This window comes from Podarcis gaigeae (assembly GCF_964106915.1).
Source record: "Podarcis gaigeae genome assembly, chromosome: 12".
NCBI classification, from domain to species: domain Eukaryota; kingdom Metazoa; phylum Chordata; class Lepidosauria; order Squamata; family Lacertidae; genus Podarcis; species Podarcis gaigeae.
This window is the reverse complement of record NC_139688.1, coordinates 48,803,360-48,817,117: the sequence shown is the minus strand read 5'-3', so window position 1 is coordinate 48,817,117 and position 13,758 is coordinate 48,803,360. Positions and strand designations below refer to the sequence as shown.

At 43.1% G+C, this 13,758-nt stretch overlaps 2 protein-coding genes across 15 annotated transcripts in view; one reads left to right on the top strand and one right to left on the bottom strand.

The window, feature by feature from the left end:
- ULK4 (unc-51 like kinase 4) overlaps positions 1-8,247 on the top strand; it is a 170,360-nt gene extending 162,113 nt beyond the window's left edge. For all 5 annotated transcript variants that reach the window (XM_083705570.1, XM_083705572.1, XM_083705569.1 and 2 more), the window contains exons 36-37: positions 3,509-3,597; positions 6,524-8,247. In XM_083705570.1, coding sequence (XP_083561696.1) covers positions 3,509-3,597; positions 6,524-6,605 — 171 coding nt within the window. In that variant the 3' untranslated portion in view covers positions 6,606-8,247. The remainder of the gene's footprint in view (positions 1-3,508; positions 3,598-6,523) is intronic.
- CTNNB1 (catenin beta 1) overlaps positions 8,008-13,758 on the bottom strand; it is a 27,915-nt gene continuing 22,164 nt past the window's right edge. For 8 of the 10 annotated variants that reach the window (XM_083705788.1, XM_083705785.1, XM_083705787.1 and 5 more), the window contains 8 exons: positions 13,014-13,352; positions 12,697-12,855; positions 12,145-12,264; positions 11,075-11,225; positions 10,879-11,000; positions 9,828-9,888; positions 9,000-9,220; positions 8,008-8,763 (listed from right to left, as the gene is read on the bottom strand). In XM_083705788.1, coding sequence (XP_083561914.1) covers positions 9,012-9,220; positions 9,828-9,888; positions 10,879-11,000; positions 11,075-11,225; positions 12,145-12,264; positions 12,697-12,855; positions 13,014-13,352 — 1,161 coding nt within the window. In that variant the 3' untranslated portion in view covers positions 8,008-8,763; positions 9,000-9,011. The remainder of the gene's footprint in view (positions 8,764-8,999; positions 9,221-9,827; positions 9,889-10,878; positions 11,001-11,074; positions 11,226-12,144; positions 12,265-12,696; positions 12,856-13,013; positions 13,353-13,758) is intronic. The other 2 variants (XM_083705794.1, XM_083705786.1) reach the window with 1 other exon arrangement.

The window sequence follows — 13,758 nt, the reverse complement described above, 5'->3', positions numbered from 1 at the left end:
AAACTCTTTGCAATCCCTTTTTGTTTTAACTCCCAGGCAACTTGGTATCATCTGCAAACTTGGCTGCTTTGATCTTACCCTAACTCTAGATCATTTATGAATAAATTAAAAAGCACATGTCCCTGTACCAATCACCAAGGACTCCATTTTATACATCTCTACATCTGCAGAACTGTCTATTTATTCCTGATCTCTGCTTCCTGTCTTTTAACCAATTACTGATCCACAAGTGGACCTATCATTTTATTCCATGAGTGCTAAGCTTATTCAGGTGTCTGGTATGGCACTTTGTCAAAAAGCCTTCTGAAAACCTAAGTATGCAATGCCATCTGGATCACCTCGTATCTCTTTGCTTGTTCACACTCTCAAAGAACTCTCATAATTCTGTGCTTGTATTCACAACAGCTCCAATGCACACAGGGTACTCATACATATGATTTAGATGCCTTATTCAAGTGCACTATTGAGAGAGCATTTGTGCGCAGTAGATACACTTACACAGATGTGCATTGTGTGGAAGAAGTATACCTTCATGCATGTAGAAGCTCCATTATGTGTTATAATTTAATTCAAGGTGAAGGGTTTGTGTTTGCTTTCCATTAATAATACTATTCATTTTTTGACAACTCGCTAGTGTAATTTGGGGAAACTTCTCTGGACTATGAAAGGGGCTGGCTTTTGTGTCAGTTCATTGATCACAGTGAAAGTTGCTAAGTACACTTTCAGGTAATGTGATTTGCTTCCTAAGAACATTGAAACACTCACATCACTGTAACACTTTAATAACGTAGACCCAAATTTTTATTTTAGTTATTTATTAAATTTCTATACTGCCCTTTATCCGAGGATCACAAGGTGGTTTACAATATAAAAACATAACATATTAAGAAATAAAAGGAATATGCAACTGATGTACAAGATTTACAGGTCAGCTATCGCCAGTCCCAACTTGCCGAGGCTTCTGCATATCCCTCATTCATTTTAATGGCATGAGATGGCAATCATGTGATAGTCCAGTGTTTCGTTTGACATCTTCTAACATTTTCCCACCATCAAAATTGTGCCCTGAAGTTTAATTTCTCATCGGTTTTTCTTGGCCATTTTGACAAGTTTGAACACCAGGCTATAGGGATCCCTGGTATCCTATCTCCAGTGACGACACGACTAAGATACTTTCTCTCAGGCATCAATCCCCTGTGGGACTTGGTGCTATTTTTCTAGAAAAAGAGCTCCCGAAACTCACCGTGAACGCCTCCCTTGTTCTCTTTTATAATGGCAATGGCAGCCACCAGAGAGGTGTCGGAACTGAGTTCTGGTGGGTTCCAGCTGAAAAAAGAGCCCTGGACTTAGGCATCTTAAACACGCAGCAGTTAGGCCACATGGGGATTTGTTGAAGCCTTGGAGCTGTAGCTCCAAGGATGTGGGTGGCGCAGTGGGTTAAACCACAGAGCCTAGGCCTTGCCGATCAGAAGGTCGGCGGTTCAAATCCCCGTGACGGGGTGAGCTCCTGTTGCTTGGTCCCAGCTCCTGCCAACCTAGCAGTTCAAAAGCATGTCAAAGTGCAAGTAGATAAATAGGTACTGCTCCGGTGGGAAGGTAAATGGTGTTTCTGTGCGCTGCTCTGGTTCGCCAGAAGCGGCTTAGTCATGCTGGCCACATGACCCGGAAGCTGTATGCCGGCTCCCTCGGCCAATAAAGCGAGATGAGCGCCGCAACCCCAGAGTCGGCCACGACTGGACCTAATGGTCAGGGGTCCCTTTACCTTTACCTGGAGCTGTAGCAATTTGCAGGCGGACAGGCAGAAAAGCACAGCCCTTTGTAATACAGAGATGCCTCGGATGCAACAAGTAAGTCCTCTTCTGTAGCCATTTCATGCCTTCCTCTGCATCTTCACAATAGGCACATGAAGTAGGTTAGGCTGAGAACTGGTGAGCAAAAGCAGTGATCCCCAAGTTTAAAATATGAAGCTATACATGCTCAAAGTATTTTCTTTCCATTTAGCAGTTGGGGGGGGGGGAGCAGAGGTGTGTGTTTTGCTCAGCTGTGAAGCTCTACAGGCTGAAAGCTTTTTTCGTAGTCCATGTAAGCATATATCAAAGTAAATTTATTAGTCTTTAAGATACCACAAGTGATTCTGTAGTACGTTATTTGTGTTTTCCTTTCTGAGGTTGGGGGAAGGGGGACCCTATTTTTATAAGTTGCTTTGGGTCACTTTTATGAAATAGAGGATAATTAATGCAAGCTGTTGTATGTTGTAACAAGGCAGGAAAAAGGCAGGATAGAAATAATAATAATAATAATAATAATAATAATAATAATAATAATAATTATTATTATTATTATTATTATTATTATTATTATTATTTAAGGGCAGGTGGGGCTCATCAACTAGGGAAAGTAGCACATCTTGAAACCTCCACTTCCTTGCAGGGTATCTTCAGGAAAAGAAAAGGCTAAGGCGTAAACACTACAAGGTAAACACTAAAAGGTAAAGGTACCCCTGCCCGTACGGGCCAGTCTTGACAGACTCTGGGGTTGTGCGCCCATCTCACTCAAGAGGCCAGGAGCCAGCGCTGTCCGGAGACACTTCCGGGTCACGTGGCCAGCGTGACATCGCTGCTCTGGCGAGCCAGAGCCGCACACGGAAACGCCGTTTACCTTCCCGCTGGTAAGCGGTCCCTATTTATCTACTTGCACCCGGAGGTGCTTTCGAACTGCTAGGTTGGCAGGCGCTGGGACCGAGCAGCGGGAGCGCACCCCGCCGCAGGGATTCGAACCGCCGACCTTTCGATCGGCAAGTCCTAGGCGCTGAGGCTTTAACCCACAGCGCCACCTGCGTCCAAAACACTACATAAATTGTCCCTAAGATGGTTGGATTGTTTCCTTGCATGCCTCCTTTCGGCAAATCCTGCAGCCAAGCTGGTGCCCAACATCTCTGCTTTCCTTTGGACCACATCAGCGAGGCAGAGGGGGGTTATTTTCTTCTGGGCAGCCCAAGACCACCAGACACACTGCCCATGTTTGTGCCCAAGGAGGTCACTTTGGTGCTGCTAATGCAGTGGTTTGACTGGAGTCACACTCCATTGTCTCTTGAGACAGACAGATGCTAACAACAACCACTATTTATTATTATCATCACCACCACCACCAATATGCAAATGTTGTGTTGCTATTGTTTTGGGAATTGCATCCGGTCTCCAACCACCTTTATCTAGCCCTGGAGACATACAAGAATTTAAGGTTTGACTTCTCCTGTCATATTGTTCTTCCCAGTAACATTGCTAGTTCAGCTGTGGGCAGAGCAGCAACTCTGCAAAGAGGCAGAGAATTCTATGGCTTCTTTGACTGTGGTGGAGCAATAGGAAGAAGCTTGTTCTTCCATTGTGCCAGGATAATTGGCTGTTTGGCTTGTTAATCCTGAGTTCCACTTAACTAAGTTGTTTCTCCTCCGCACCTGACAGAGAAGAATGTCTTTCTAAACCTTTGATAGCTGTTCTTTTGATTGCAGATAACTTCAAATGAGAAGCACTCTGAAAGCCTGAAGAATGATGGAGAAATGCTTGTTCGCACACTAGAAAGATTGGCCCAGACTGCCAGGTGAGTTCCCCTTAGGCTTCCTGGAATTTCCAGGCTGTGTGTACATTCCTCCCCTTTCATTTGTCTGCAATCACCTCCCGCACTACAAGCTTCTTGTATTACCAGCCCACCCCCTCCTACACAATACTACCATCAAAATTCCTTTCATTCAAAGCTTTCTAGCTTTCTCTCTCAGCTACTTTTCTTTGGATCCTCTGATGTGGCAGACCAGAGCTATGTGGCCCATTTCCTTTCCTTTCTTTCCCTTCCAACATTGCACCGCACATCCCCGTACTAGTCTGAGAGTGCTGCATGCTGCCTGTGCCTTCTTTGAGACAAATGGCAGTAGGGGGTCTTTAAATCCTTTGAGGTACACAGAATGGTGTGTCTTCTTGCAAAGTAAATATGTGAAGACCTGGATGTCCACTGATAGTTCCCAGTCATCCAGATCTGCTAATGCAAGCAGCGTCTTATTCCACAGCAGCTAAATCCTAACTCCCCATGGCAGCACACAACCGCCAACCACCAGTGCTTGCTTTTAGGATTGCTGCTAGTTAAGCCAGCCACTCTTTGCCACAGTAGTTACTGCCAGCCACTGTTACTGCAGTAAGGCATGGCAGCTGCTGAGCCCACAGTAGAGCAGGAGCCAAGTCCTGGCGCCTGCTTGGCTGAGCTAAATGTTCCCTTCCTTGTGGGAGGACGCCTAAGTCTGGTTCTGCCGGGGTCGTTGCCGTAGGATCCAGCTGAATGACATATTCCAGAAGATTAAGTGCGTGGGCTCTAATTTGAGATATTATCTGAAAACCTCCATGCAAATATTTGTACTAATACTTCTGAAATTGTGCTATACTAACACGTGGGCCTTGACTCTTTTATCCGTACTGTATCTATTTTTGTAATATAGAATTGTTGCCCATTTGTGGGGAGGAAACAGGAAGTGGCTTGGACAGAAGCTGTTTCAGATTGATTCCTCCTCCATCCCTAATCCCTAACCCTAATAACCTAATTGTGGTTATGTATATATCTCATTTCCCTTAGTTTCAACAAAATGTTTACTCTCGATTTTCAGAGAAATGGCCGTTAACTGGGTATTGGCAGTGGACATGTGCTCAGATCTTAGTGGAGTCATGACTTAGGCCTGTCACATTCTCTTTGCCCCAGTTTCCTGTCTGTAAAATGAGAATCTCGGTTTACTGCACCTCATTATTAAAAACATCTTTATAGTTTCTACAAGTCTTTAAAGCATATTACCCACTGTGTTTGCCTTAGGGTGGGATATAGATTTAATACATTGATTAAAGAAAATCTCTGCTTTGTCATGAATTTCTTGGCAGCCTTGGGCACAACACCAGTTTGAGTCATTCCCCGTTGCATTGCTCATCTGGTACACAAAACTAGCAAGACGTGTGGCGCTGCACCTCCCGATAGGCTGTGCTTCCCCATGACTAGTAATTCTAGTTTCTCTTGTGGCTAAGTAGCCAATAATTTTTTTTCAAAGAGCACTTAATTCCAATGAGCATTGGCTTTTTAGGATTCTGTATCAAGCCCTTATGAAGCAAAACCTCTTTGGTTTAGATAAGCAGGGCTCTTTCAAGTCTTCTTGCCCCCCCTCCAGAGCTGGCCTGTCTCTACTGCAGATAGGCAGTTCTTTTTCTCTGTAGAAATATCTTTTTGAAGTGCTTTTGGTACCTTTTTTACCTTCTGCCTTGTCCCCCCCCCCCCCCGCATGTACATGCATGTACTTCATTGGGTTGTAGTCTCTTCCCTTGTTTTTTTATAGTGCCCTTCACCTGTGCTCTAGAGGTGTTAATTAAATAGCCTCTTGCCGTTTTTAAAAATGTTATGCAAGTATGGTTTGATTACTGCTTATGCCTGAAGACCGTGCATCTAAAAAGCAGGCAGCACCCCAACTTTGATCTAAGTCGACTTGCCTTTTCAGCTAAGCCATTTGCCTGCATTCCTCTATTACATGCATTCCTCTATTGACTCAAGTTATTGGCAACACATTTTCAAACTACATAATTTGTGTGGATTATGTAGGTCAGGGGGTGGGCAACTGTCGGACTCTTAATTCCTACTGGTCCCAGCAACAATTGCCAATGGTTAAGCATTGTGGGGGTTGTGGCAACAACTGGAGGGCCACAGGTTTTGCATCTCAGCATTAAGAATAATCATCTAATTTTATTTTTTGTACTGCATTCATCTGACTGAGTTGCCCACAGATTACATTATGTGGATATTAGGTTTGTACAAAGTACATTGATTGAATGTTTACATTTTAGGGGATGATTTCCAGGCAGAGCTGCTGAAGAAGCCTATGGGGAACCCAATGCTTTCTCCTAATCCTTACCCTAAACATCAGCTCCATCCCACTTTTGATGCCTTTTTTCCCATTTTCGGTCCGGGTGGGGAAGGGTTGTCATTGTTACTACATCCATTTTCTGCTAGTTTTCCACATGAGTATCAAAAGCGCTAAGTGAGGCACAGTAGGCAGATCCTGTCTTTTTTCCTGCTTCCCTACATGTATTTTATGCCTCTTTGCTCAGGTGCTGCCAACATTCATCACTCAACTCTCCCCCCTATCCACCCCAAATTCTCTTTTCTCTTCCACGAGAACCTTGTACTTTCTCTGGGTTAGCTATCAATTAATCTGTGTTGCAACTGACCTAAGAATCACTCTAGGCTGCTTGGCCAAATGCTGTAACTATATTATGCTTATTATGCTACATGAGTTCACCAGGAAGAGCAAATCGTTCTGGCTTGATTTTAGAGCACTGAAACAATTTTGCAGAGGGACAATGGCTCTTTAAAGGCAGGAAAATTTCTTTTAACAGATAATGTGGCAGCTGTGGTTCAAGATGGTATATGGAATGGACCCTGCTCTTAGTTCTCTGTCATTCCTCTTGCTGTATGATGCTAAACTGGTTTTCCCTCTTCTCTTTTTTAGCTTCCACGCTGACATGGTGATTGCTTCCTTGGCAAATGAAATCCTCAAGAAAATTGAATGCTATCAAGGCTCATTCAGCTAAGACAGTTGTTGCTTTAGAAATAGTTTAAGTGATAGTAATGAGAATTTTTATTTACGCTATCTTTTGTCTTTTTTCTAAAGGCTGTGATGAGTAACTGGAATCAGCTTCCATGGCTCTGAATTATATCTAGGTTCAACCGAAATATTTAAAAACCCACCCGTTTTATGTGTGTAATATAATGAGCCCCATTAATTGCAGAACCATCTTTTCTCACCAAATGCTCACATAGACAACAGTGTTAGCTCTCCTACCTTTCTGCTGAAAGCACAAAATATGAGATTGTTGAAGAGAGTCTTGTGTCTTTTCTGTTCCAAATATAACGGACTATTGCAAGTGGGGGAGGAACAGGAATAATGCACACCTGCAGTTGCCAAGCTCCAAACTTTGTTTTCATTAGTCATACTAGAGGGGCGCTATGAGTATTAGAAGATGGGTACAGCTTTTAAAAAACTGCTTACCTAGGAGTCCTGCTGCCTACACATCTCCCCTTAGCTTCAACTGTTTAATCAAGCCATTTAGAAAATGAAGCAAGTTAATGGTGTGTTGGTAATACAGTAATAGGCAGCCAACAGATATCCTGGCAGCATCAATGTACAATCACTACCAGTTAAGCCAAATCCTGTATAATTTTAAATTTGCATGTGTTTCCATTAGTAATGTTACACAATGATCTTTGCTCAAACACAAGTCAATTTAAAAGCTCTTTTTCCCCCAGGAAACTTATGCTCAAGATGGGAGGAACTGTGGGTGAGTGGCTTGTTACTTATCAGATAGGCGCTGTCTACTGACCTTTTGGCACACCTCCTGAAGGCCTTTTAAGTAGGTATGTTATCCCAGTCTCTATATATGAAATTAATGAGAGATGTTTCCCAATTCGCCAGCACGTAAGGAAACATTATAGAGACTCACTGGTTACAAAGTGAATGCAATATGCTATTTTTGACCTTTAAAAATCGGAAGTTGCCTAAGGCACCTATCACAAGACACTTCTCTGTATCTCTTGCCATAGATACCTGTATTAGATGTTTTCTGGATTTTGTAACAAACCAGGAATAATATTCAAAGAAGAATATGGCCAACCCCAATAGTTCTTCAAAGTGGCAATTTCTGAAATGTTGCTTTTTATAATTCTACCAATACCTTTCTGCATCTATAAACCTTCTCAGTTACATTTTATCTGAGATTAGAAATGTTAAGATCCTGTCATGCATCTATAATCCTGGACAAACTTAGTAGGGAGTAAAAACCCTTTGAGCACGTGGTATTTACCAGGGCATAGGATTGCACTGCAAATGGCATTACATGGAAATTAGGGCATAAATACTCTGGCAGTTAGCCACACTACCATTTTGCATTTTACCAAATTTCGTTCATAGAGAATAACTGAAATAACACAGCAAAGTGAATTTAAAAGTTTACTTTAATTTTGAACCATTTGTATAACTGTTCTCATGAAGCATCTGTATCACAGCAGGCTACAATAACTTTGGATAAAAGGCAACTGGTAAACTGTCCAATACAAGGTTCCATACAACAGTTCTTACTGGCCCCTACCCAGACATCTCCAGATAAGTTTTTGATCAAAAACATGAAATAGATCCACCTGCTTATTTTAAGCATATTAAAAAGGAAACTAATTGGACCATTTCTATTTGTCTAATTTTTATACAAAAAGGCTACACAATGTTACACTTTTCAGAATACGATTAGAGTGATTATGAATTAGTGTTCTACACCATTACTCGATCCTTAAAAATCAGAAATTGCTGTAGCAGGTTCACTATAACTTAAAAACACAGAGACTTAGAAACCCTACAGTTACTGCAAAAAAGAAAACTACTTTAAAAGCAAGCAAGGTCAGTACCATTACAAGAGATTTAAAAATTAAAAAAAGTTTTAAACAAGCAAGGCTAGAGTTTGATAAATTCCATCTTGTGATATTCATTCTTGTGCATTCTTCGTTTCGTGAGTCACTCTCCAAATCCATTTGTTACTCCTCGACCAAAAGGACCAGAACAAAAAGTTTACTTCAGTTGTTCCCATAGGAAACTCAGCTTGGTTAGTGTGTCAGGCACTTTCTGAGATACTAGCCCACCCCTCGAGCCCTCTCAGCAACTCTACAGGCCAATCACAATGCAAGATCATTCAGACAATACAGCTGTGTAGGAGGGAAAAAAAATAAATCAGGGTTAAAGAACAGGAATGGTTACTCAGGTTAGAACTGCATCATGACACACCTAAGTAAATCACTCTGACAGACCGTAATCATGAGTCAGGTTGAAAGCAGACACTGCAATTTTGAAACGCGCGTCTGTGACCAACACGAACCAACCCAAAGCCGTTCCCTCCCTGCCAGCCAAATTCTCAGATTGGTAGGTAGGTGGAGCTTCTTACCTAAAGGACGATTTACAGGTCAGTATCGAACCAGGCCAACTGATTACTGTCACCTGGAGGCAGCCCATCCATAAGGTCCTGGGCATGTCCTAGATCTGGCAGCCCATCAACTGGGTAGTCAGCACCAGGGTGGTGGCCCCCCATGTCATGTTCCATCATTGGGTCCATACCCAAGGCATCCTGACCGTATCCTCCAGAGTGGAAAGAACGGTAGCTAGGATCTAAGAAAGTTAAGGATGGCAGAGGGGAGAAGGGGGGGGGAAAGCATGTTAACATGTTAGGCGCACCAGAAGCTTCAAACATCAGTGGGTGAGATTCCCTAACCCAGCCACACTGAAGTCACATTTTCTAGCCTGGAAGTTGTATGGACAAAATGGCAAGTCATTAGCATGCTACTGTCAGAAGCATAAAGCAAGTTCCAGCCAAGCCATTAGTCTGCATACTGCTGAAAACCCAGAACAGCAATACTATTACAATGCACACAACTGAAATGCAGACTTTTAAATGTGCAACTACAACGCTTATAGCTTGCTTTTACCTACCCATAAAACAGATGTGTCTATATTTACACAACTGGCACATTTTTATATACAAAAACGCTTTACGTCAGGGAACTTTCGTAGCATCTGAATATGAGGCAATTAATCTAGAATGACTTGGTAAGGTGCTCTCACACAGAGGCTGCTCAACACGTGTTTTGAGTGGCATTGTTCCACGGAACAGCACAAATAACGAAGGTTCAGTTAAGATGCTACCATCTTAATGTGTTTGCAGTTCTTCATTAAAGGCATTCTGAGTATATTTGGTTTTACTGCAATTGATACATACCATCTGGGCGATAGCCAAGAGGTTCTCCTTGGGCACCAATATCAAGTCCCAGATCTGCAGTCTGTAGGGAATATGCAAAGAATTAAGTCTCTCAGCAGAGGCAGGAAATTAATTCCAGAAGCACCCATCTATGAATTTGTTCCAAGAGTTACTTAATGTTATAACCAAACCAGTGCAGGCATATTTAAGTACACAACAGTCAGCTCCAGCTATTTTTCTATGTAGCTAGCACATATGAAGCAGACCAATTTGCCATACCAAGGCTGATTCTTCTGCAATAGTCTCATTAATAGAAACTTTAATATTGGAAGACTTCTAGTGTAGGCGACAATCAGGTGTTTAATAGGAACATTATATGGTTTCCGTAAATTTGACATTTAAAAAGGTAAAGTGACCCCTGACCATTAGGTCCAATTGCGGACGGCCCTGGGGTTGCAGCGCTCATCTTGCTTTATTGGCTGAGGGAACCAGCGTACAGCTGGTCATGTGGCCAGCATGACTAAGCTGCTTCTGGCGAAAGCAGAGCAGCGCAGGGAAACGTTGTTTACCTTCCCGCCGGAGCAGTACCTATTTATCTACTTGCACTTTGACGTGCTTTCGAACTGCTAGGTTGGCAGGAGCAGGGACCAAGTAACGGGAGCTCACCCCATTGCGAGGATTCGAACTGCCGACCTTCTGATCAGCAAGCCCTAGGGCTCTCTGGTTTAACCCACAGTGCCACCCGCGTCCATTAGTGACCTAGCAACACTGAACAGCATTTAGGAATCCAAAGGCTCACTCACACCACAGAACAGTTTAGGAGCACAATTAATGGCTTTTATCTGAAAACTGCTCCAAAACCCACTACAAAAGCAAGCTTAATGTTATTGTTTACGGGCATATGGTGCCATGGGCCAGCGTGTCTGGCTTCTAACCAGGAGGTTGGTGGTTCAAGCCCACCCAGGGACAGGATTCTTGGATTGCAGGGGTTGAACTAGATGACCCTGGGGGTCCCCTTCAACTCCATGATTAAAGGAATACTGTTAGCTGTGTATCTAGCTGTTTGACTGACCTCATTCCAAGCCATTGGTTCAGTCCTGAAGAGGGAGCTCGTCAGTTCGACCGAAAGCCGTTTCTTATAATCTTGTGGTTTATCTTCGGACATCCTAAACAACACTGCAGCTGCGTATGTCGCTGTTCAAGGAGAAGGGAGTTTTAGCAGAGGAATCCAAATACCACCAAGCCCAATTCTCTCTTCCTCCACTTACCCACACCCTCATTCCTAGAATGAAGAAGTTCCGTCAGTGGTGCTGTAGCTCCCTCTGCTTCAATTGCCTCTGCTGCTTCTTTGTCCTGAGCCAATTCACACAGTACACCTGCAGCCACTCTCTGGATGTTCTCGATGGGGGAATACAACAGCTAGAAGGAAAACATCAAGCGGGACAGACATTATAAGGTATGTTGTTTGAGCACAAACTACAAGCATTGTCAAGAAAAACCTCTCTTCCTTAGGCCTTGACCAAAGTTTGGTTCCTGCAGGCCTCTAGGTAATCAAACACTATTTTCTGTTGAGAAATTCAACTTTCACTAATGAGGATGAGATCATGAAGTCAGTGCATGTGTGTTGTCTGGTACAAGCTGGGTTCCAAGGCCACTGACACCTCAACTACCGTATTTTTCGCTCTATAAGACGCACCAGACCACTAGACGCACAAGTTTTTGGAGGAGGAAAACAAGGGAAAAAATATTCTGAATCTCAGAAGCCAGAACAGCAAGAGGCATCGCTGCGCAGTGAAAGCAGCAATCCCTCTTGCTGTTCTGGCTTCTGGGATAGCTGTGCAGCTTGCATTCGCTCCATAAGACGCACACACATTTCCCCTTACTTTTTAGGAGGGAAAAAGTGAGTCTTATAGAGCAAAAAATACGGTAATTGGACCCGATGCCTTCCATTATTTATTTTTTTCTGGAAAATTACAGCCAGTCTGATGGTCCTGAAAGTGAGCAAAGGTAAATTTCCAGACCCTATTTTTCCGGGCAGTGGGCACATTACTGCATGAATGTAGTAAGACCCTCCTCAGTTTTATAGACTCTCGGGCACCATACTGTCACATTTTCAACTTTAAAAAAAAAAGGTCTCAGGAAGCCAAATTCTGCACACAATGCCAAATTCTTTATTTCTATGCAAATATATGGTGTATTGACTAAACCTCTGCCAATACTGTGCTCGGATAAGGCTGCAGCTAGAAAATAACTGGGCAGTTTCTAAAAATTGTTTCCCACACTCTTCCATAAGATCACAACTCTTCCAAGTATTTTCTTGCTCAGAAACTTTACCTACCTGCACAAATAGTGGAATGGTGTTTAGACCCCTAATTACAATTCGATTGTGGACATCTCTAGCCAGGATATGAAGGGCTCCGGTGCAGCCTTCAACTATTTCTTCCATACGAACGCCCTCCTGCACAAGAAACATTGGGGGGAGGGATTAATTACTACACAGGTATTAGTTACAGAAATCCTGACAAATCAAACATGCCTTTGATACCTAATCTGCATTGGCATATTTGTCGTGTTTTTTCAGTGAGCACTCAAGTTTTGCAAGTGCAGAGATAAAAGAGTTAAAACCACCTTTACAGTGGAATAATGTATCCCTGAATAGCAGGTACGGCAATAAGTTTAGTGAACACTTACAGACGTCTACCAGTAAGTTCTTCCTGTCTGCCATTACAGAATCAGCCTCTGCGGTAAGCCGCCTACAGTATTTTAACACAATAGCAGGAAAAGCAAGACAAGTAGTTGCATTATTTGAAGCTTTTGGTTAGACAAAGGAGATCCTGCTGCACTTATTTCTGATAACTTATTTCTTAGTTCTTCATTAAGAGTCACATACCACAAACTGCTGTTGTGTGCCACCCATTGACGTACGGCGTTGAGTGTCTTGATGTGCTCTAACCAGCAGCTGGACTAGTCTTGGAATAGCACCTTGTTCACGCAATGGAGCATGATTTGCTGGACAGAGAGCAAGATTGCGGATCAGACCAACAGTAGCCTGAAATTACAACGAAAACCATTAGAAAGTTTAAGACATCCTGCAAGGCACTCAAAAACCTCGCTTCAGCATTTGAAAGTCCAACTGGAACTATTGTTTTGGATTCCCTCCGTCTTCTCCCACCCCCGAAGGCAGGATTATACTTTGAATTCTGTTACCTTGATAAGAGGCCAGTGAGATGGCGGATGCAGGAGTTTAACCACCACTGGAAGTCCATAATGGAGCCGCACTGCATTCTGCGCCATCTCAGCTTCTTGGTGCCGACTAGTGAGGTGACGGAGAGCACAGATAGCTGGCTCGGTGATATCTTCCCTGTCACCAGCCCGGAGAACTGTACGCACAAGAGCCTCGATGCCACCCACTTGGCACACCATCATTTTATTCTTGTAGTTGTTGCAAGTAAGGTTAGACAGGATACCAGCTGCACAGGTTACAACGTTGATGTCGTCTGACCCTAATAGCTGCACAAGGGTTCCCAGTAGACCCTCCATGCCTTCCTGTAAGAAGACAGCATGCATTAACACCAGCTTCTTTGTACCTGGCCCTTTATTAATGCCAAGTTTCTGTAAGAGCCATTTTTACTATCTCACCTTCCTATCTGTGGGTTTTATTAATCCAGATAGGAAATTTAAAGGGATGGCAGATTGCAGATTAACAGGGCTTCTCAGCAAAGTACACAACAATGAAAAGGACCAACGTACATCCACCCTAGCAGCACTTCCTCCTGTGGCATCTGCTTATACAACCATGGGGAGCCTAAAAAGCCCTTTTGATCAAGCCCACAACTAAATGTGAAATGATTCCCCAGAGGCGACTAACATTCTTCCCAATGGCAATTTGTTCTCCAGCTAAGGGTACAGATAAAAAGCACAGCTGCACCTACCACATTCTCATCAGCATGTA